Source organism: Anopheles arabiensis, chromosome 2, assembly GCF_016920715.1.
Source record: "Anopheles arabiensis isolate DONGOLA chromosome 2, AaraD3, whole genome shotgun sequence".
NCBI classification, from domain to species: Eukaryota; Metazoa; Arthropoda; class Insecta; order Diptera; family Culicidae; genus Anopheles; species Anopheles arabiensis.
Genome location: NC_053517.1, coordinates 46,356,241 through 46,380,824, shown reverse-complemented (window position 1 = coordinate 46,380,824; position 24,584 = coordinate 46,356,241). Strand labels below are relative to the sequence as shown.

General features: G+C 40.0%; 1 protein-coding gene across 11 annotated transcripts in view; it reads right to left on the bottom strand.

The window, feature by feature from the left end:
* The window catches only part of LOC120907637 (mucin-5AC), a 30,920-nt gene extending 11,112 nt beyond the window's left edge, over nucleotides 1-19,808 (bottom strand). The window contains exons 1-12 of one of the 11 annotated variants that reach the window (XM_040319090.1): nucleotides 19,724-19,808; nucleotides 17,839-18,659; nucleotides 17,639-17,747; nucleotides 13,450-13,540; nucleotides 11,361-11,423; nucleotides 7,636-7,784; nucleotides 5,142-5,291; nucleotides 3,824-4,097; nucleotides 1,667-1,742; nucleotides 1,375-1,552; nucleotides 1,191-1,306; nucleotides 726-1,105 (exon numbers count right to left, since the gene is read on the bottom strand). In XM_040319090.1, coding sequence (XP_040175024.1) covers nucleotides 726-1,105; nucleotides 1,191-1,306; nucleotides 1,375-1,552; nucleotides 1,667-1,742; nucleotides 3,824-4,097; nucleotides 5,142-5,291; nucleotides 7,636-7,784; nucleotides 11,361-11,423; nucleotides 13,450-13,540; nucleotides 17,639-17,695 — 1,534 coding nt within the window. In that variant the 5' untranslated portion in view covers nucleotides 17,696-17,747; nucleotides 17,839-18,659; nucleotides 19,724-19,808. Of the gene's footprint in view, nucleotides 1-725; nucleotides 1,106-1,190; nucleotides 1,307-1,374; nucleotides 1,553-1,666; nucleotides 1,743-3,823; nucleotides 4,098-5,141; nucleotides 5,292-7,635; nucleotides 7,785-11,360; nucleotides 11,424-13,449; nucleotides 13,541-17,638; nucleotides 17,748-17,838; nucleotides 18,660-19,563 lie in introns of all 11 variants that reach the window. The other 10 variants (XM_040319087.1, XM_040319088.1, XM_040319089.1 and 7 more) reach the window with 10 other exon arrangements.
* Nucleotides 19,809-24,584: the final 4,776 nt, after the last annotated feature.

Sequence of the window (24,584 nt, the reverse complement as noted above, 5' to 3'; positions counted from 1 at the left end):
CCAGGAAAATCATTCTTGCCGAGGCTTACGTTGCGTTGCCGATCTGAACAACATCTTTTCGTATAGAACATCTTTTCGTTTTGCAAAATTTTCTGTTTTTTTTGTAGTTAACTCAAATTAACATTTAAAATACCAAGGAAACTTTGACGAAATCCTTACGTAAGTTCCAAAAAAAATGAAAGGTAAAAAATCATGTGTCTGTTTAAAAATTATCATCGAAACTGTAAAAAGACCTTCTGAAACCTTCTACAGAGTTTCATTTTTTGTTTTGGATGTTACGCGTATTTTTTGGATGTTTCCCATATTTTTTTGGAATTTTTCCTCGATTGTATTGATTTTCAATGCAACGATGTCTAAAATCCAAATCGTTTATGAGATCGATGAATAAATTGAGAGCAAACCCAAAAAATACGAGAAATCATCAACAAACCACGGAAAACCCTGTAAAGAGCATCCAAGAATATAAATGTGATGGAACTGAACAGATCAGCAGTATCTGTGTTAGAAACAGGTATGAAAATTGATGCTTTATTTCTTTTGGCGTGAGAACCTCAGTGTCTCTAATCTAAGCATGTGTAACTCATTTTGGGTTTGGCTAATGGTGACTAATCGGTTTACCCTTAGCATGATGGTCAGTTCTATGCAGGAGAGGTAAACCTTGTAATATCCGATGCCATTTTTATACTTTTCAGTGGTAAGCTCTATGTCAGTGGTAAATAACCTACCTTTGCTGGACATTTTCTTCGGGCTGCTCTTTTGCGGGCTACCCTTCTGCGGGCTGCCGTGACGTGATAGCGCCGTCTTCTGCGGACTGCCACGCTGTGGACTGTCCGCTTTGGAGCGCGGTATTGCCGGCATAAGCTTTTCGCGCGTCGGTGATGGCAACAGGGCACCCTCCTCAACGTCCGGCCCAGTCGTGCGCTCCAGATGATGGCGAATGGCGTCCTTGCGGCTACGAGCGGCTGCCGAGAAGTTCAACCCATCCGGCAATGCCGCCCTGTTTGCTTCAACCGGGCGAGCACCACCGGGGACTCGGCCACCCCGTGGCTTGGTTGGAGAGCTCTTTTTGTTGTTTTCCTTATCTTTTTCTTCTTTCGTAATTGGCCTGGAGGGGAAATAAAGGAATGCATGAAACTCATGTACCATATGCGCTTTTTTCGAGTTGCAGTGGCCATAATGAGATACTGTACCGTACGCTTGATGCCAACGAAAGTGCACTCAGCGAGCTGCGGCGGGACACTTGGTCCCACAGCTCAACCTGCTTAGTAAAGAGATCGGGATTCATCTCCACTCCCCAGCCACGGTTCTGAGAAAGCAGACAAGCGTAATGAGAATGCGAACCAGTGTGTGGAAAATGGTACCATCAACACCTACCCGGTACTCGCCAGCCTTCTTCCTCAGCTCCAGCACTTCCTTGTACCAGGCATTGTCGATGCCTGAGTTTGCTTGTGCCCGGGACACATCACCCGCTTCCGGTTCAAAACCAAACTTCTCCTTCTCCACGCGTAGTGCCTTTATCTTCTGCTCCACAACACGAGCCATCTCCCCTCGTCTACTCCGCGTACATAACAGGGTTATCGAAAAAAGTACAAAAAAGAGAGCTGTTTAGTACAGAGCTTGAAACGCGTGACGTATGAAATGCTTCGAATAATCGCAAAGTCATTACTTTTCATTCGGCTGCTGCGGCTTTTCCACCGAAGTATCGCAATCGTTCACCAGCGGTTCGAGCTCCGTGGCCGTGGCTGGAGTTGACCCACGAGGCATGAAATGGAAATTCATTCAGATGGATAAGGTAAGACAGGGGACAAAGCATAATCGGGTATTGAAAACGGTACAAAAAAAGAAATGGAGGAAAAGAGAGAGAGAGAAAAAGAACATCATTACTCGGCGAGGAGCGATAATTCTCTGGTGTTTAGATATTTTGCCATGTGAACGTTCGTTCGCCTTATGACTCGAACATGTCTCCCGCTTGGAACACAACTAAAAGGATTTTGGCACTTGGATAGGTGGGAACGGAAATGTTGAAAGATGTACTAATAATGAAACTGTAGTTCCAAAAATAATGTCCACAGGATAAATTGCGTATTGTACAAGGAAATAAAAGTTACACTGTAAAATTTGTGTCACGTTTTTACTTAATTTTAATGCATTAATTTTTTTAAAAAGTTTCAATGAAATCATTTTTTCTTTGATAATGTTTCATATACTTGAAATTACTTTAAACAACACAGCCGTTAACATTCATATTTTTTTTTTCAAATAGGTTGCTTGCAACTTCTTTTCGGGTATGAAGGCATCAAAATGCATGCGCAAACGGCGTTGAAAGTTAGTAATAATCTTCCTAAGCGGCTGGACAAAGATGAATGAATGTTATTCACTCTTTCATTGTGCCAATTGGTTACGTTCATACACATGAACCCTCAAAGTCAAAAGTATATGAAAACCTACCTATATTATGTTCAGATCAACTAATTTGATTCGAAAAAGGTATTGCTTTCTTTATTTTTCGCACAGTAGCATAAAAACCACTTAATCAAACAGCACTTTTTCCTTTCTAAATCATGTGGTAAAATATTCTCATGTCTGACATTGATCTTCATGAGGATAAAATTAACTAATTGCACAAACAGAAGGGAATTTTGTTTCACATTACGGGATTGGGGAAGCAACCGGAAACTGGTACAGTTCTGTATGAATTATGTTGCATGAGGATACAGGAATGGAATGGTATATGTCCACTTTTTTGTGTCTGTAAAATCTGTGTTAAATCAAACAAACGATTGAGAAGATACGAGCGGCCAACGGGGAATCGGTACGGATGGTTTACGAATTTTCAAAAATAATACAATGTTTCTATTAATGCTATAAAACCATAATAATGCTTTTCACCACTAGACAGTAACCAACAAACTTAGCCTACATTTCAGCTTAAAATATTTTCTATTCTAACTCAAGATAAATCTTATATGCATAACATACGCTGCAATAAACTGGAACAAAATATGAACGCAAAAAGATACTCTTCGAACTAAAAAACAGGAAACCAATAACGCAAGTATGTTTTCAAAATATCAATATAAATGATTAATTTATTTCAAGAACAATGGTGCACTGGGAGTTTAAATGAATTCTTAAAACTTAAGCCAGCTCACCGATTCCAGGGACAAACAGGCGAAAGAAATATGTTACTCCAATTGGATATGTCATGTATTAGTTTATATCGATTTAGAAAAAAATAACTATTCAAGAGAAGAAGAAGATGGTTCAACTGAAGATAAGTGTAGAAGTATTATTAACACTGTACATCCAAGTAATACCAGCAAGCTCTGCCTAAGAAAGACAAATTATACGTAACACCATCACATGAAGGACAGTATTACAATACAATAGGACATCAGAATCGACCATGCTTGAGACCAAAGGAAGAGACTTATGCTTTGAAGTGTCATTGTATAGAAGGGAACGGATAGAAGGCGAATGTAGTTTTGCCAATACAAATTGCAATAGTAGCTTTAGTAGCAAATATCTACGCTCAAGGATGCAAAACAACGAGATGGAGAAAAATGAGAACATTAGCCAGCTAAATAACAGCAGAAGAAGGTAATACGATGAAACTGGACGTACAGCCGTGGGACGTACAGGGTATAGTAAGAGAGAAGGAGGGGGAGAGAGAGAGAGACAAAAAAAAAGCAAGAGCGTACTAGCGGCCAGTGAGCCAAAACGACCTATGAAAGCACCAAAGAAAGAGCGAAAAACAAACGGAAGAACGATGGTGGTAAGGATCGGAATTGGTTAAAAAGCGCGCGCGCCCACGCGATCGCACCTTCTCGCTCGTTAGTCGTTCGTTTTTTGTGTACGGAAGCGATGGTGCCGCCACCGGCGGCACCGATCTGGGCCGCCTTCAGTGCACCCATGGAGAGGGACTTGCGCGGGGGTGCATCGACAGTGTCCGCACCGTCACCGTCGCCAGCAGCGCCGTGCGCACCTGCCGCCCTGATCGCACGCCGCACGTGTGGCCACACGAACTGGAGCCGGTACTCCGTGCTCAGTTTGGTAATGGTTTTTTTGAATAGTCCACTAGTAGAAGACTCACCCGCCTGAAACGAGAAGGATGTCCAGGAGTGGGTAGGCCAGGGAGCGAAAGGAGGAAAGCGCAGGAAAGAGGGCAGCGGTGGAAACGGGGTAATTTGAAAGGGTAGAAGAAAGAAGAAAACAAACTTACGTTAGCTCAGTGATTGCGCAATCGGTCCCAGTCCGGCTACTGCCGACCAGGGGAGAGGAAATGATAAAAAGTGTTCAACACGGTGGAAGAATCAAGGATGAACACTTGCACTTCAAAATGAAGAGAAACACAAAACAGAGGGAGAACAAAACTTAAACAACGTTTGACAACATAGCATAAGACGCACGTAAAAAGGAAATAGAGAACAATATAACTCAAAGGAAGTAACGAAATGGGGAAATTATAGTGTTGTTTTGTTTATTGCGGATTGGCTCTACGTGCGTTACCTAATGCACAGTGAAGGTATATGACAGTGTCGTTACACATCATACATAGCCGATGGGTAGATGAGCGATTTTGTGTGATGTTTCATGGCGTTGGTGTTCGTTCTTTTATTGTTTAGTATGGATACAATGCGATGATTATGTACAACGTTTTGTACGCTGAATGACTAAACCACACTTAAGATAGGTGTTTAACGATGAGTAGTCCTAGTCTTATGATATGATGGGAACAGCTGACAAAATGAATTCTAATCATCTTTAAAACCGCATCTTAAAATACGTAGCATTTCGTGGCGTGAGCTAAATGTGTCATTCAGTGTGATCAGTCCGACTTCACCGGAAACGGACGGTTAAACTGTTTCAAACATTTTGATGCGACACCAAACAAAAGAAAACATTGCAGTGTACAAGAAAAAGGCAAACACACTCACACACAAACACACATCCACGCGCAAGCCCACACTCTCACAAACACAAACAGCAAACTTCACACAAACAAACACACACGCGCTTCTCTTACAAGGAAAAACGAAGATGGTGACAGTAAACGATTGAATATTAGGAAAACGGAAGAGAAAAAGTGAAGTAAAAATCATCCAAACTAAAGCACACGCACGATAAAAGCGCCACGTTACCTGTTCCAGTGCCCTGCCCGCGCTCGCAGCCGGCGGTGGCTCGATAGTTCCGTTCGCATATCCGGTCCCGGTCGGAAGCCTTCCGTTAGCGACGCCCGCCGGCGGTCCTTCCGATTTACTGCGGCGTGACGGCGTTCCACGCTCTTCAGACTGTAATTAAAATGAATACATTGTTTCTCGCTTGGCCATTTGTCAGATACAGGATGGAGGTGTGGGTGGTTTATCGTCGTAAAGCGTTTAGTTTAGAATGAGGGTCTATGATGGCCTCTCACTTTCTTTGCATCTTTTGGAGAAAAAAACGTTTTTCAACAACGGTTTTGTAAGGGAACGAGAATCTTTCCCAGTGTAGCTAACTGAGCATAGCTCAATCAAAAGTTTTAAGTTCATACAATAATCTAAAGATGAATGTCTCATTACTAAAAGAATAATAAAATTGCAATCAGGTTATAGCGTAAGAAAAAATAAATGATTAGCAGCTGAGTAAAGAAAAGACTACTGGTGGTTTATTCAGTTGCTTTTTCTGTCAGACTAAGACATCACTGATCGTCTGCTTAAAGTGTGTCTTTTCGATAAGCAAAAAAAAGTACGCTTGTAAACTTTTACTGTATCCTTCGATCTCGCATCATTGAGACGATATGTGATAATGCAAAAGATTTTATTCGTTTTGCGATAAGCTGTTTATGTGAAAATTTACCGTTAAAAAAAGCCACAAAATGTTAAACAACTGAAAACATGTCTATAGGGACGGAAACAAAATTCTAAATCAGGTCACAACGTAACAGTAGGAGTCTAGCTAAATGATGCGCCGGATGGACTGAAAAGAATACCAATACATGCATTGCAATCTCAATTGTACTGACAAATTTCACAAATAAATTAATCGGTCGATAGTACGATACTTTTGACGCGGAACAATATTAGATCAAATGTCGAGGGTAAATTTGCTTAAACCATCCTAAGTCCAACGGTCGTTTGCAGCTACGTTTTAGTCCAAGTACAACTGATGTCTAGTGCATTCCGGCTTCCAAGCACAATTCCAATCGCGTCAATCAATTAACGGAACGTATTCATTTTAATTAAAATCTTTAAATAGACAAACGTTGCATTTTTGATACTGCTCTACATCAAACACATCGCGTTTCTATTCGATCAGCGTCCTACGGTACGGCTAGGCACACTAGACTATGGTTGCTAAAGAAAGCACTAAGGACTAGGGGGTTGGTGACTGTGTATCGGCAGCAGCGGCAGCAGCAGCAGGAGCAGCTGTCCGGGTAACTACTGGTAAGCCGCAAAAGTAACAAATTACTTCGCTCACACACAATCACACGCGATAGTGAAAAAGAAAATCAAACAGAATGAACACACTTTCTGTAAAGAAGGAAAAAACAATACAAACAATCGATAGCAAAGCCATACGGTAGGAAAATGATAAATCAAATCAATACTAGCGCTACTGAGTAACAGTTGTCACATTTTGCGGGATCAAACAGAGCATGTGGTAAAGTAATAGGTGCCTCTCTGTGTGCTTATCTGTGCATTATGCTCGGTGGAAAAGGTCAATGTGCTACTGAAGCGTTTGTGTTCGCAGCAAACATAGTATACACATTTATTACATGAGCTTGATCAAATGCGAAGAAAGACATATTTATTGTATTGTTTGTTCAATTATCTTGTAACCATATTAGATGGTGTACTATTTAAGAAACTATGGTCTATAAATGCTTTGTCTTTATTATTATTTGAAGGAAACGCCTGGCTTTCAGCAACATAAACTCTCTATGACCGTTCTTTCACAATAAAAATAAACAAATGGAGACGCCTGGTGTTTTGTATCACATTATAAAAATTCGACTTTTTCTTGTGTTAATGTATCAAAACTATGAGAATGATAGTTTGTTTTCTATTGCGTTACAAATTTGCTTATTTATCTAGTAACATTAGTCCAGCAGCAAGTTAAAATTGCTAACGGTGAACGGGAAATTAGTCATTGATAGTTAAAAATAGCATTCGTAGTAATTTCGTTAGCAAAATAATTCTCTTTAAGATTTCAAATTGTTAACAACACCTGGGCAAACAAACTAATGCATATTCTTCTGCATATGCTCTTAATTACAGCAACGCATATCATTAATACTAACTAAGCAGATCTGATAGCCGAATCATGTTTTAAGCTCGTTACAAAAAGGAACACAATAAATAGTATGTATTCTCTTCATACAAAACAATTGAACACAACGAAACAACCACATACCATAATCGTAATTTAATCGGAAACATCGTTTTGCTAGTGCATTGGTTATAAAGGGTTTGGAGTTAAAACAACAAAAATGTGAAAGCCAAAACAACAAGTAACGTATAAAGATAAAGAAAAGATAGCGAATACGCGAATGTAAACGTTTGCTCAACCACTCAATGCTATTGACCGACCCAATAGACACGGAAACGGAAAGGGACTACTCGCTTCATCCGTGCGTATTTGTGTGTGTACACTTACCCTTGCTCTAGTGTGAGTCGTTGCACCCGCATCGGTACGATCGTGCCCGATGGCTTCATTTTTGCCCCGTGCAGCCAAAAACTCGTTCGTCCGGTACGCTAGCTCGGGGCACTTTTTCCTTCTCGGCAAGGGCGGTTCATTGATCGATGCTAGCAGGGTTATCGCGAGGGTGAAAATTTGTGAAAAGAAAAACAACACACACACAACAGATTAGAAGAAAATATGTATATGGAAAAAAGTTATACTATTGGCATAGCAATATTTATAAGTCGTTTTAGCTAGAACGAACCAGTCACTGTAGTGCGGATAGTAAACGTTTATAACATTAAATCATCTAATAGAATTTCAACGCCATTTTCTACAACCACAAGACAGTGATTAGTACATGCAAGAAGAACGGTTAGCTTACATCAAAACAGTTTTATTGATAGCATTACATAAATGAAGGAACGATGCTCTACTTGTCAACTGTCTGCTCTAATAAAACTCAAACTCGTTCACTCGCGTTTGACTCTGCGAAGGTCCCGGCAAGGGTCGTAGTTGGAAGGTGTCGTATATAAATTGTCTCCCTCTTTTTCGCTCAAAACTGGTTTTCTTGCAAATGCCGGGTAGAAACCCTTCTTCCACAAGTCTAATTCAATTTCCCTCCATCACCAACGATTTTTCCGAAACGAAGGGCAGGAGAACCCTGTCCCGAGCAGCCAATGTCAAATTTGGAATAATTTATGACGACACCAGAACTTCGCACGTCAAACGAAAGCACGGGTGGGAGACAGAGTGAGTCGAGCCATTTAGGCCTAATGTTGGGCATGGTACTGTTAAAAGATTCTGGTAGATGCTAAATGGAACATGAGCTTTTTGATGGCTTTGTCAGCTATGACGTTCGATGGAGGATAGGCTGCTTAACATTCAGGAGTTAAATCGCTACCAAAGCTACAGCAAATAAAGGATACTTCAAAAACCGTCCATCCAAAAACGCATTACGATAACTTGTCTCTCACCAGCTCAATAGGCTAGAATCCAATGCACATTTCGGGAATTTTGAACTTATCTTTCCACACGGGTTAATTTTTCAGTTTCGTAATGCGCTTTGGTCGTTGTTCGCTCAGCAAACAGTCATACCGAATGGTGATGGTAAGCGTCTGGCGAAACAATGAAGATGAAATCGAGAAGGCTAAATGACGCTTTTGTCATGCATTAAAACGATGCTTTATATCGGATTACGATGATGATTCACCAATCGTACACAACTGGATGCTACACAACTAAAACAACTGGCCGGATACCATTTTCAATCAATATTTGTACAACCTGGCACACACATCAAGCAAAACTCAGCCGTTCTGTGTTTTTTCTCTCACACACATCCGTTCACATATACTTACGCTGATGAAGAATATGGCATTAGTTTAACGAAAAGGAAGAAGCGGGAAGAAGACTATAAAAGCCTCCAGACACGAGCAAATAGTGTGTCTCGTTTGTCGCCATCCCAAAAATAATCCCGCCGTTGCAAAAGGGCAAAGAGCTGCTTGGTAAACATAAATCAATAGACGATTTCTTCATCATGCTGCGTAAACGTAACGCAAAACTCGTCAACAACGCTCGAGCCCCGTGGATAAGATGTGATAAAATCTCGCACATAAAAGGATTGATGGAATCTGAAGCCACCAGCAACGAGTATTGAATTTCTGGCGAATACAGCCAACCCGAAACAAAACGATATTGGTTACAACCATTAATGTTTTGCATATTTTAACCTTCGTTTTCCGCTTCTTTGTCATACCGGTGAAGGGAGAATTTCGCTTGCAAAAAGCACATTTCTTTATAATAGAATCATCAGCTCGATCGATTCGATTGAATCGATATGCCAATTTCGCTATGGGAGCTGGAAAATCTCACCGGCAAAAGCGTTCCACCAGTTACATCACTTTGGTTGGTTCCAGCAGACCTCTCAACCATACCACAAGGTCACAAACATACTCACATGGGAAAAAAGGAAAAGACGTCCATCAACATCAGATGTTTGCATGTACACTTTTGTTAAAGTGGCGGAAAATATTGAATCTCCTTCACGACAGTGTTTGCAAGAATGCTGTGCTAATTGTACAAAGCAAAATCTTCATTTCAATCAACTTTCAATCGATTCATTGCATAGTGATATTTTCAATAAGTTTGTTGATTCGGAAAAATCTATTGTCTTCGTTTCTATTAGTGATAAAAATCCTTCAAGAGAATAGTTTTCAAATTAAAACTATTACGTGTGATTTCATGATAATAAAATTAAGATGAAACACAAAATAACTGTTCAAAGTTCAATGATATTTCTCGATGCTTATTGATGACGAGGTCCTAAGCATCTATAAAACATATAAAGAATCGCAAATAAGTTTATACTGTGAGCACAAATCAAGGCACGCATTTGTTACATCAAATTTTATTGATTATCTTTTGATCAATGAAAACAGGACATTTGGCATAACACCTCCTTATTAAACTTAAAGAAAATTTTTTCCTATAACTTTTATGTTTTAACTTTCAAAACAGGTTACCTCACAATCAACAATGCTAAGATCTCGGTTCAATCGATAAAAAAACTTGCACAATAGAGGTTGGAAAAATCGAAACAATTACGTGTGCATGTTTTATGATCAATTGACGTCCATTGGGTTGAACATTGCCAGCACTATGCCGTATCGATCCCCATGCGTGTTGTATATGCGTGTGCATAGCACCAATCCAGACACAAAATAAAACACACATACAGATTTGGCTCTGCTTAGAAAAATACTGAAATTGAGCATTGGGTAACCCGCATGGCACGAATCGTTGGAAAACATGAAAAGCGAAAGTATGTTATTTTGCCATTCCGGACTCACAATCCGGACTCGGGCTTCCAATCGACCTGGTAATCCCCTCCTTCCCATGAGGAGGGCCATTAATTTTAATCGGAACAACCACCGCATAATTGATGAAAGCTCAGCAAATGATAAAAACTGTTTTGCCAACAGAACAGTTATTTTTTTTTTATTTGACATGCCAAAGAGGTACGAAGGGTGGTAGGGTGGAGATTGTTGCTTAGAATTCAGGTCAGGAACATGTTTTTGGACTGTAAAAAAAAATCAAGCTACTCTAAATCTCTTATACCAGCGCGCCAAGGCAACTTATTCTTCAATTCAGTTGTTTTCTTTTATCCGTTGGTTCGCGCTCCGTATTGAAACTAACGATAATTATAAAATGCTTTCATTTGCACTCGTATTTGTGCGCGGCGTTCAATTGGCCACCAGCCAATCAGGTGCCAGTTGAGCCGTTGCATATATCCACACTGCTGCAAAATCCATTAATTACGATTCTTACCCTAGCTTAGCGTAAGCACATGTGAAACGGAACTGTGAACGACTGATTCTTTTTTTATGTCACTCCTGCAATGTGTGCCAATAATTTAGTGTACCGAATTCAGACCATCCTTTTCCCTTTTTGCCCCAATAATGCGTTATCTACGAATTAAGGTTAGCTACAGAAGAGGTAAAGGTATGCAAAAACTAAGCAAAATCGAGCATTCGAGCACTGGTAGCAACAGCAGCAGCATAAGCGGCAGAGGCGGCAACATTGACACAACGTCGGTACAGAGCTTTAGACAGCACAGGCCACCAGTCGACCAGTATGGCCGAAACATTACGGAAGACACTGATCAGCGGGATCGGTCTGAGAGCGGAACGCGGAATCACCTTCGATAAACTTTTCATCCTCCGTTGATTTCGAGAAAAAGTGATCCGCCTTCGAGCTGGCTGCTTGAAAGATAAATACACACAGGAACAGGTAAGTGAGTGAGGAACCCGTTTGTAGTAGTTGCTGTATACATTTCGAGTCGGCAGCTAACATCTGAACGGTTTCTACAAAGGGATGCACGAAAATTGTACGTCCAAAGTGGTGCTAGCTGTCCACCACAAATCCAAGCACAATGGGACGTTTATATCGCGACGCAGATTATGGCACCTAATCAGGATAATGAACCGTTCTACAGCAGTAAAGTGGACAGCTTGGTTCAACGCCTACACCATTCACTCTTTGCAGCGTACCGGCAAAGATGTTTGAAGGCGTTTAAAAGCTCCCCCAGGGCCGTCTTCAAGTTAAATTAATTATTCGAGCCGGTTTCTGTTTTGGACGGACTACCATTTTATAGCTAAGCGAGCAGGGAGCGATTTCGATCCGGGCCGGTTACACCTCGATTTATTATCTCCTAATCACCAGCACACATACACACCCACGTACATATTATCAGAGAGGTTTGCAATGCACACGAGTCGGAAGTATTTGAATTAGGGTGCTGTTATGAAGGTGACCTCCGTTGGGGCTTAATAAACAAGTTATAATTAGAAAACAGTAATTTAATCGTAGCCAACATAGCTGTGACTCACATTTTCCTGTCATAACCCCAAAAATGTCATGGTTTGATTAGTTGCAAGATAACAAATGTTAAAACATTCATCAAAACTTTCAAAACAATGTCCAAGCAGTTTTAATTATTCGTTCAACCCAATCCACCACCCAATGGTCATGGCAAAACATGTCGTGACAAACAACTGCAACGTTCAACCGAAGTATAACGACCCAGGAAAGAATCAATGCAAAAGCAGTATACCAGCTGCCAACAATACACATTGATCGCCAATGGCCGCGGGACCTCACCGGGCGGGCAAACAATCCCGACTCGAAACATGCAACGCGCATGTTAAAATGACCGCCAGGACATTCTGCAACAAAAAAAATAATTCAAACCCTACCGCACACCAAAACCATAAAACCGTTTCTCTGTCATCCGAAACTCAATCGATCTTTTTATCTCACCATAAAAAAAAACGCTTAGATGACATAATTTGGTGAACATAATTTGGTTTGTACCCTTTTGTGACTGGAATGGAGCTTTAGCGCTGAACCACGCACAGCAGATTTACTTGAAACTTATTATATAAAACATGTTCGGACTTTTTCCATGAGGTACGAAAAGCTCACAACTCATTTTCATAACAAAATGATGTTATTTTCTAGTATTCTGAAAAACATGCAACACAACATGTTTTAGCATTCAAGCAACGGATGTTCTGTATACTTTCCAGTTGAAGAAGACGCTTAGCACCATGTACTCCGGGGTATTCATTATCAACAACGATGACAAGAGGGTGGTCGCGCTCTGCGGCAACGCATAAAATTATCTTTTGCTAAAACTTTCCCATTAAACTTTTGCCTGCCTGGGTCACCTTCCTCGTGCTTTGCTTGTACGTGTGCAATCGACTCTTTGTACGTGTATGTGTGTACGTGTGTGGGTATTTTCGAGTAAAATGAGAGAAGGTTTGGAGTTTTCGGGTGATCGTTCCCCATCAGTGTCTATGCCTTAATCTATTCGATTTTCTAACCAGAAATATAACCAACTAGGCAAAGAAACGTTAGATGGAAGCTAAAGATAAGGAAAAAATGGTGAAGATAAGTTAGAAAATGTTTGATATGATTTTCTTTGCGTTTGTTCCTCTTTTTATCGTGACTTTTCCCTTTGCGGCGTATGAACTTTAACGTATAAAATTTGCATTGCTCTGTGGCTCATTCAGAGTCTAGTATGCGCTCTAATCAGCTACTTCAACTTGACGGTTGAATTAAAAACAAAAAGCTGCAATAAAAAATAAACCATCTATTCCGTGACTGCTTAGTATTGGGAAATTGTAGAGACAAAACATTCCACGTAGAGGTGAAGAAACGGTGAATTGAATATGCTAATAGATGGTGTGTTTGTTGGCGGAATTACTCCAAGCGTTTCATATTTACCGAACTGATTTGGCACAGGTGGTTTTCTTACGACATCGGGTCCTCCAGTGTATTCGTGCCATCGATACGTACTTCTATATTCCGAGTGGAGCTGGGAAAGAAAGCAGAACGCAAACGGAGAAAAGGGAAGAAACAATTAGAGAATGATGTGACGCATTTTTCCAACTTTATTTTATGAATATAAAATCAATTTGGTCACGGCTGCATCTGGACACGAATGATCTCAATTATCAACAACGAATATATCCATAAACACACGCGCAACCAGCACCCTAAGCAGGTCATAACCATCAACATAAATAGGGATTTAGAGCATAATCAACTTCCATCGTCTTCTAAATGTACCAGAAGGCTTCATTTGAACTCGTACGGGAATTGAAAAACTTTGACCGGACGAAAAACTACAACCGACAGTACGGCAACTTTATTGTAGATCCTGTAGATTCATTCCCCAACTAAAATGCCGTGCTTTGTTTATACATGCACACACTAAAACCAGAAGAAATTTAAACTGTGCTATGAACTAAACTTACTCATGAATGCAATTGTTCAGAATGATAATTTTTTGTTTTATTCAGGAGGAAAGAAATTCTATATTATTACTCCATCCGAATAAGAAGACGGCATTTATCATAGAGGCGGAGCCAATTTGCATCATTTGCCTCTAGACGATGGTCTTTAAATGACAGTTATCAAGGTTAAATGTAATCTACAATACAAATTTTCAATGTTACAGCCTTTTTTAACCATACGGCCATACAAGTATTAGTAGTTAAAATATCAAACCAAACTTTAATAAAGTAACTTTTAAAGCGTAATATTGTTGTTTTGTATTGGTCGGGAATTTGTTGTTGTATTGGTCGGGAAATCTATAACGGGAAAAACACCATAATTGTACTATGTAACTCATATGTTGCTATTATGTAGCTTTCATGAAGGACAAGTTTATATTGTAAGGTACTCCTGATGCATTTAAAGACCCCAAAGCGGTTGTAGAGCCGGATAAGTAAGTAAGTAAAGTAAGGAAAGGTACAATAAACAGTAAAAATTATCTGTGCTTTATTGAACCTATTCCGTTATGATCAGTGCAGAATTGGCATTCTCGTGTAGGATACAACTATAGGACCAGGTGATTTAACCACTGTGATGAGACAAGTTTGCTCTACTTCAACAAGAAATACCTTTCGCATGTATTGCTTAAAATGTTTACATTGATTGTCTTATTTTATTGGTGGTAGTGAAGAAATGATGATATTAACACATATGTTTGATATAAGTATCTTTTGCTCAGAGTAGCGACCTATGCGATCATATTGGCCTAACATACAAGGTTTACCAGGTTTGTTGATATCACGTAATCGGATAGTTGATCGTTATTATGCGTGGATGGTCTGAATAAGAGTTGAGCTATGCCTGGGATGAAGAGAAGCAACGTGCTTATTAGTAAATCACCTATATTAACGAGCAATTGAACTCATGCATTTTTGGCAGCATTCAAATTTATTCGTTCTTCTACGTGTATCCAGATCATTTAAAAATTTTAGATGAAAACAGGGCCTCTATACCAAAACAAAGTAGAAACAGGAATTATTTGAAATAACAATTATATTTTGACATTAACATTAACATTAAACATTAAAAAGGCAGCACTTTGTCGCAAATGGCCACACTTTTTACGTTGACATAGCAAATGTAATAGTCTTTGCTTAAAAGTATTCATCGCCAGCTTCATACTATAGCTCATTCTGCGTTTAAACTACTCTCTTTGCTCAAAAACCGGTCTATCTTTACAAAACAAAAACCCCTTTGAAAACTGACGCCAAAAGGAACGAATGTAGCTGAAGCTGATTCAAAAGCATTTCGTAACCCGCTGCTCAGTGCCTGTGCCAACATGCCATCATGCTAACAGACCGTTAGCCTCATTTTGCGTTCACCTTGCGTACATGCACCTGCAAGAAGCCGGCAAACCGAAACCATATGAGCCGTTCGTGACCGAACTGCCCGCCACTCGCACCCTGCGAGCAAACATCACCTCGGAGCCACATAAAACACCGGGCCACGACACGGATACTCATGCATTCGGGGCCGACTCAATGCGGATATATTTTCGTACGCCGGCTTCGCCGCGTCGAATTGCAGCCCACGACGGACGGATTATATGCCACACGAGTGCTGCAGTTAAACCTGTCGCCCCCGCTGACCCACCACCTGCGGCCATTGGATGACTTTTGAAAGCATGCAACCACTAGTTTATGAAATGGCTTGTACGAGCCGCTTGTGCTACCGCTTTCACCGACAATCGACGTGCTTTCGTGAGCGTTTTGTTCACTTTCCACGGCACCACCACAATAGCGACTCTACAGCTAGCAGAATCTGGCACCCGTTGCCGTGCTGTCTGCTTCCACCCAGCTGGCACATTGTGTGTATCGCCACCGCGGAAGGATATCGTTGGAATTTATGTTTCCTCCTTACCAGATGTTTGAATGTGTGTGTGTGTGTGTGTGCTCGCTAGTGTAATTGCTTTATTGAGCGACCGGGGAAATAAACTGAGAGACCGAGTCCCGGTTTTGTTCGTTGTAACAAACGGAATTGCTGGCCGTCGAATCGATAAATAGCACCGTGGAACGAAGGAAAAAAGGGATAGCAAACAGTCGTGAACGAGAAACCCTCCCCACCGTGGGATGTTTCGCACCCAACCCACTCACCCAACCCACTCACCCAGCAGTGGCTTACGTCATTTGAGGAAAACGAGGAAAAGATTGTGTTTTTGCTCTGTTACACACACATGCACAAATCCACAGACACATACGAGAAACTTTGGACAAAAATCAACATGTGCGCTGTGTCGGGCACGGTTCGCGCCCACACGCTCGCAAGCGAATGTCCAATTTGCACATCTCTTTCGCCGTGTAAAACCAAAACGAGCGGTCGTAAATGTCACCGCAAGGACACACCCAAACTGGCGGACGAAAGCTTCCCTATCTAGGATGGCGCTGGGGGAATTTTCTACGTGTGCATGAATAATCATCATTTCCCATCATCTTCAATCAACATCGCACCATTTTCCGATACACCGAGCAACCGTACAGTAACCGTACACCCGATTTATTTCCAGTGAAGCTTTTTCATCAGATGCTTCAACACACATACATCCCCATACACACCCACTGAAGAAGTTTTGTTGTAGTAAAACGATCAATATTTATGTAAAACCATTGGATGGGACAAGGAAAACTTTCTAGACCGGCGATGCTAGACGGGCGCTATATTTTGCCTGTATGGGAGATCCCTTGTGCCGTCGGGAATGAGTCAACAAAACATATAGAATTTAAGGTGAGAAGAAGAGTTGGGGATTGGGGGGTTCAACATAACGCTGGACTGAAGAAGACACAGCCCATTTCCAACCAGAATGCCAAAGGATAACGGATACCGGCAGGGAAACTGATCGATGACATAAGGAAACCGCCGCAGACATTGATTGATGAACAGTTGCCTCGTCTGTCGGACAAAGTGTGGTACCGGCTAGCAGATATTTATAGCCACTCGTGAGCTTATCGAAAAACTTTAAAGCTATCACGTCGCAAGTAATGAGGCATCTAGGCAACAAATTGAATTCAGATAGGAGAACTTATCGCAATTGTAATGTCTGCCGATACGATCAACAATTTAATTGATCTTAAAAATCTCGCTATCCTTATGGAAACAAATATTGCAGATTTTATGGACTCTATCTAATCACCATTTATGAAATATTTGATTGAAAGCTAGGAGTCTCTTCAGCTGACTTAAAAATCCAAGATCTCAATACATATATGTGTATATTTGGATATCTGTTCATAATTTTTAATATTTGTCATGTTTATTAGATAACACACTTTTAAATTGTAACTGAAACGTGATAATTATTGAAAATGACTTTATGCTTACAAGCGAATACATGTTTTTCAATTACTGTTCCAATAATCCATACATTTATCTACCAATTAGTCAGGAATCTTACTAATAACCAAAACCGTCTCAAAAACCCGCATACTATGTGCTTGCAGCGTGTCGAGATCGTGAAACGTGATGTGATTTTTTATATCCCTTCCTTTCCTCGGCGATAGACACGACTCACTAGTGAACTCAACACCACGGTACATACACACACATACACATTCCCATACTTTCATAAAATCGTTTCACCTACCTTATCTACAGGCATTGATGGGCACGCTCTACAAAGGTTCCAAAATGAGCCGATCATGAAGCCGGGTTTTTGCTGGATGACCGCAGACACACAGAAGAAGTATTAGAAGCTATCGAAGAAAAGATAACGAACGAATGAGGTGAAATAAATCCGTCGGTAACTTCATCCAACTTCAGCTGGCAGAAGGCAGCTATACTTACTCAGAACGTTGGTCCCAGTCGGGCAGACCCAACGGCAAGCACGTAGCGGACAGTGGTAAACAAACGAAACGTGGAAAAGCGCGGAAATGAATCCTCTTTTCCAGCCCCGTTCGAGTGTGCCGGTCAGGTAGGAAGGGTGGATGGGTGGAAGCGAACGAGGGGAGCACCGCTAGGCGACACCCGGCACTTCCGTTGCGACCTTATTCGTTCGACCAGTCCAGTTGCCTAATTTACTTTGCTTGCATCTACCCGTACCAGGCTTTATCGAACCTTTCGACGCGAAAGGAGCCTACGGGGAAAGCCTTTGCTGCCGGTAGCTCGCACTCAGTCGGACGTTAGATTCACCTTTGTACTCTACCGCGCTTCCTGTCAGAGGTTGGGCCGAACGGACACGGTTCACACTTCAGATCCGTATCGATTTTCCAACGCGGCACTTTCGTCGACTCGGGTTTTGGTCGGTCGGTCGGTCGGTCGGACGGTCGATTCCAACGTCGTCAATCAGACACCGAAATGGGCGTACGTCGGGGTGGGATTCAGTGGGCCACTCATTTTTTTTGTTTTAGCTTGAGAATGATTTTTGCTAGACGGTTTCACGGCACGGTGTTTCGGGAACAGCTGGTCAATGGGGCAAGTGGGTATAGCCCAGTGTGACGAAACGGGAACGAAGCCGCCTCAAACCACGAGCTCACGCCCACACTCACGTAAACACAGACACAAACACGCGCGCACACACACACACAGGGATACACACACAAGCACGGTCACTGAGCCTAGCACATCAAACCGGCAGGATCACGCACTCACGCAAAAGGCGCCTGAGACTGTGGAAAGTAAAGCAAACAGTACATTAAATTAATTACATTAACTGCTGAGCTCTAACGGAACTGGATGCCACACAGACTGCCTGCAGTGCGTGCTCGTGCGTGATAGAAGTGTCACAAATTGGCTTATCAAAATGTAGAGGAAAAAAACCCTCAACACCAGGACAAAAGATCTGGCTTTCCTTCGAAAGTGAAATCTTGCCAACAGATGATGACGAACAGATGAACAGTGAGAACTAACTGGTACACAGCAAATAGTCTGCAATTTTCTTTTCACAATCTCTTTCACTCTCTGCTGCATTTTCTCTCTCTCTCTTTCTCTCTATCTCTCTCTTTCTCTATCTTCCTCCCTCAATATCTCTTTCACATTCTCTCGGCTCGTTTCATTTCCACTCGGCTCTCTCTCTCACGTTTTTTTCCGAAAAAGGCAGAATGACAGGAAAGGAAAAGTAGGCAATGATGGCAGTACTGCGAAATAAGGAAAAAAATGCCTCCACCAAGTGTGAAAAATCAGCCCCACTGCAGTGGTTGAAGGGGTTGGAGCGACAGAAAAGCAAAGGCGGTGGCTTAAGAAATAAGAAGTGATGGGAAGAAACGGTAGACTGATTCAATCCCACCCCATCGAATGGCCGAAATCGATAATCTTCCACCTACGGGAATAGACTTTCTAGTTTTTCTTGAACACAATGTACAATTTTCACTCGAATTTCTCACTGCACTTCCTCATAACCACGGACACAAATACTCGAACATTTTCTTTCATGCACATCTGGACTGCAGATATCGATGCCAGTATGTGAGGAAAAATTAGGTAAGAGGTTTTCTTCTCCTTATCACACTGCAAAGTGGCCCCTGATGCAGTTGGACTGGATCGATCGCTCTATGCATTTATCCAAGCGGGTACCTTCAATACTGCTATTAGAATGATGCAAAATCCCTTGAAATTTCTTGCCAGAATAAAACCCACTTTATGCACTCACATACACACATACGCACGGAAACACTTTCCTAGATTTTCCTGAACCTGTTACAAGGAGGGGAGAACCTAAAGTGTACGGACTAACAGCTCGATTGCGCTGCGGACTGTAGCTGCACACCGAGAGTAATGACGATGGAGAATTTTCCCTCGAAGCACGCTGTCCTGTCTGCGGCGTATCCTCGGTCAAAACGTGACGTTTCACATCCGCTTACAAGTACAATGAGGAATCCGCTCTCTTTGTCGCTCACAGGCTCTCGCGTGTGCTCGCGGCGTTCGAATTTTCCACCGAGTGCCATATTATTGCGCAAACAAGAAGTCGAAATGTACCATTCCCGTATACACACACACACACACACACACACGCCGCAACAACATGCATGAGAGAAAATGAGAGTCCTTCGTTCCATTTTCTGCTCTACTAAAGCGTACGTGTGTGAGTGTATGAGGATGCGTATTTTTATGAGCGTATATGTGTAAACTGTCACATTTGCAGGCACCGGTTTGACAATTGCGGAAAGGACTTTTCCCTATGACGGGCGTTTCGCCTGCTGGCTTTCCGCACGCTCGAAGAGGAGCGAAATGTCGAAACAACACCCCTTCCATGCTTAAAAGAAGATTAATATTTTTGAAAACGAGGGTTGAGTTACTGTGGATAGAAAGAGGGTCGTTTCAATTACATGCTCGTGCCATTTCAAGTGAGTCGCAGATTTGGGGCGCATGTTTTCGTGCACCATCGAACAGTGCAATGAATGTTTAACCACCTGCGGAACGATGCCAGGAAAATCGATTTAAATGTTCAGCTTGTATAATGACGGTTAGGTACCACAAAACCACTGGTGGGTGTTAGTGTAGAACGTAAATCATAGAATTTATTATCTCGTTTTTAACTGAGTGGAAGCAACTACGTGCGCTCCGAACCAAGCGAAGAAGTTTTAAAAATATATGTATATTTACAAAATGACATTTTTGTGACACTCAAATTGGAGAACCAATTTAATAAGCAAAGAGATTCTCGTTCGACAGATCATAAGAAATGCATTAAAAATGGGATAATGACACTGCTCTTTACTATGGCCCTTCAATGAGGAAAATGATAGATGTATGCTAAAATTTATTACCCGTTTTTTATTTTACTAAACATCAGGTTTTTAATCGATTAATTCAATGATCTATGGGCCGATACTGTCGTCAATCGCACGACTTAACGACTTAACCTCAGTTTATTGTATTTTTTCAGCATATTCATGTTTCCCCTCAAGTTGTGAAAAGTTCCACTGTTTATCTCGTTATGGGATGGAATTATCTTGGAGATAATATTATTTAAATGTCAGGTATACAGAAATAAAATATGCTAACAATCGATGGTGTGGATTAACACTCAAATGGGCCCTCTGTATTATATGCACAAACCCAAAACGATCTAGGACAGTCGGTAAAGTCCGATCCGCGAAAGGATTCGACTGATTTTAAAAGATGGGAAGAATATATTCGTATACAAATTACTGAATATCTTTTAGAATGAAATTTTATACCGTTGTATCTTTAAACTTTAATTATCGTAATGTGCAATAACGGACCAATCAGTATGTGTTGAGACGTTATCAACAGCACACTTTCTTTCGCGCGCAGTAAATTATTATTAATTAAAACAAGCGTTTTTTTTAAGCTATCTTTAAGTTATAATTTTATTGAGAGACGCTAAAAAATCCGTCACTTGTCTCGGGCTAAGGCGAAAGAGTGAATATTCACATATGTAATAAAAACATTTTTTCAGCTCGGCAATAAGACTTTAGGAATCGAGGAAGTTTCATACGATTTTTTTTGTAGAGAAGATAAACTAAATTCTGGTTGCAGTTAATTTATTGAAAGTTTTGCATGCGACTTTACTTGATATTTATTATTTGATATTTATTTAATACATTTAACGGGTCTTATGTGGGTCTCTCAATGCGAGGTTACATAAGAGCTATAAAAAAGTATAAACATAAACTTAAACGCAGTAAAAATAAACTAACATAGAGTAGGCCGCATGACAAGAATACAGTTCATAAACGCGGCGCGCGACGTGTCAGATTGGTGACGATCACAAACGTAACGACCTGGCGCGGAGCGAACGTGATTTACGACGAGAGATATTCAACATTCGCCAAAGCAATACATGCAAGACAAGGTTTTAGTAATAGTGAAAAAGATCCATGTATTTTTCTCGTGATAACAATTTCTTCCTCCATTTGTTCTAAATTTCACTCAAATCAGTTGGTTAAATTTTTATCTATTGAAGGACTATTTTCGATCGTATTTGAAAACAAAAACTAACATTAAAAACCACTCTTGTTTTTACAATTCCGGCGATTAAACACTGTTGCCTTTTACGAATACAGCAATTATCCGCAGTACGCGATACTCGATATACATGAATTCGCAGTACGCGATTCCTTTAAATTTGACAGCTCTAAGTGTTTTTTAAATATTTTAAAATTCTGTGTCGATATTTTTTACCCATAAATTGGTAGTATAAACTATTTTTTCCATAGAAATCCGCTATACGCGAAAACTCGAGATACGCTATTCTGCTCGGTCCCGTACAATAGCATATATCGGATAATGACTGTACAACGATTGTCAAAGAGCATTTTTGTATGGAATCATTTATAAATTTACCTAAAATAGTGTTAATTGTTCGAAAAGAATTTTGATAATTACTAAATGTATGTTTGTCTCGATAATTTTTCAGCAGATCCTTAATTTATGAATCTTTGCATTAAGATCTAATAGCAGGAACTATCATTTTGAACTTAGTTGGGCCAATATTACGTACAATTATTACCGAATTAAAAAAAAATAACTCTATCTACCATTGCAGTGTCAGATAGCATCAATAAATTAAATTGTTTCTATAATTTTATAATTTTATAATTTAAGCGAAAATATAAAAAAATTGTATTCCTGACCCGCGGCTCTCGATATTTTAGTAAATTTGGGCCTTTACCTAAAATGTTTGTCGACCGCTGAAATAGGACATCAGTAACCTAGGACAGTGGTCGGCCAACTTTGAGGCTTAAAGAGCGAAATTCTATAAAAATTGTCGTATAGGATCACGTGAAAAGCCAAATTGATGACTCAAGCATATGACTGTGTGGAAATGTGGATTATTAAATAAATGGAGGGAAACGAACCACCAATTAGATAGTAAAGATACGCATGCGACTCGAGAAGCGTACTTTGGATCACGGACTTAGGACCTTTTCCCTTTTTTTATACATAATTATGGTAGTTTTTCATATTTATTTATTTATTTATTTATTTATTTATTTATTTATTATTATGTAAAACACCTACGTTTGTAATTCAGTATGCGGTTCAAATCATCAGCAACTTTCCACTTTTACACTTTTCCTATTTTCACAACTTTATTCATTGCTAGCGAGATGTTGAACAAATTACACAGAACGTCCTAGTACGCCAGGTCGATCATTTCATGCAATACAAATATGAACGTGAAACATATGACCAGGAAGTTCTCGAAAAAAATGTTGTAGTGCGCCAGATCGTTAGTTTCATTCAATATAAATATGGACATGAACCAAATAAACAGGACATTCTCAAAAATAACGTTCGCCAGGTCGTTAATTTTATCCAATACAAATATGCATTGTTCGTCGATGTGAAGAACTTCCTGGTCTACCAAATAATTGTCATGGTGCATTAACGAAATGAACGAAAGAATCGCGTTTCACGATCAGTTCATTTAAAAGAAAGAATTAGTACGTTCACGTTCATGAAAATAAATCGTAATGTCCAAGCCTACAGAGGAACGTTAGCAACATCATATGAGGACTCAATAGCAAATACTATTCTCGAGTAAGACGGATATTTTTTGCATATTTAGATGAGAAATGATCTCAAGCTACGACAGAAGCTGAATGGTATCGTTACCTAGGAAATATCTCTCTTAAAGAGGGAGTCGATGGCAAGTTATGTACATGTTTATACCATTTTCTCGTTTTTTTATATTTTGGTTCTAATCTTAACAGGTGAAGGGAACAGACAAGCTTTCAATTTTGTTAGCAATCATATAGTTTTTGTTTTCAGTGACATAAACTATCTAATGCTGACAAAATAACAAAAATACACCGTTAAAAGTAGGAACAATACGTCTTTTATGACCATAATAGCAATCCATCACAATGCAATGAAATGAAAATTGACCATTTTGTAAATGTGTAATGGTTATTCTTTACAATATATATTTTTGGAAAGATCTATCACACTACAATTGCGATGAGTTGAAATGCGTAGATAAATTCTTGCTTCACATTTTCAATTCAATTTTACACTTTTGTATTATATGAAATTGCAGCACTTTTGAAACATACATAAATGTATATTTTTCCAATTTAAAACTATACTTTTGATGTTATACTGCTATACTGCTCTTTCCGATACTAAAAAAATTAAAACCCTTACATAAAAATATGAATTTTTGAACATCGCAGTGAAACGATCTCTACATGACGTTTTTAATTAGGTGCTTTTGGCGATACTTTACTATGTCAAAGTTAAATCATGTCGAAGGTAGCAGTTAACCTCTGAAAACTACATAAGTTGAAAATTATGTGTTTGCCCTAAAATGCTAGTAAACATTCAATTTTCTGTAACAAATGAATACAATTCCATCAAAAACTGAAAGACACGGTTGAAGAGCATTAAGCTCAATCAACAACAATGCGTTTTCTTCCTCCAAAAATATTATATAGGTGAAAAACGATTGTTAGTTTTTTTTAATTAGCAAACTACTAAAATGGTTGTTTACGTGTTGCACAATTTTTTTTAATAATTATTATTAATTTAGACAAGTTATTTTTACCACACCTTACCGTCATATTTTCCTAATGTGCAGGTATTCGCACACATCAGTATGAGTCTTCAATGCGCGATATATTTGC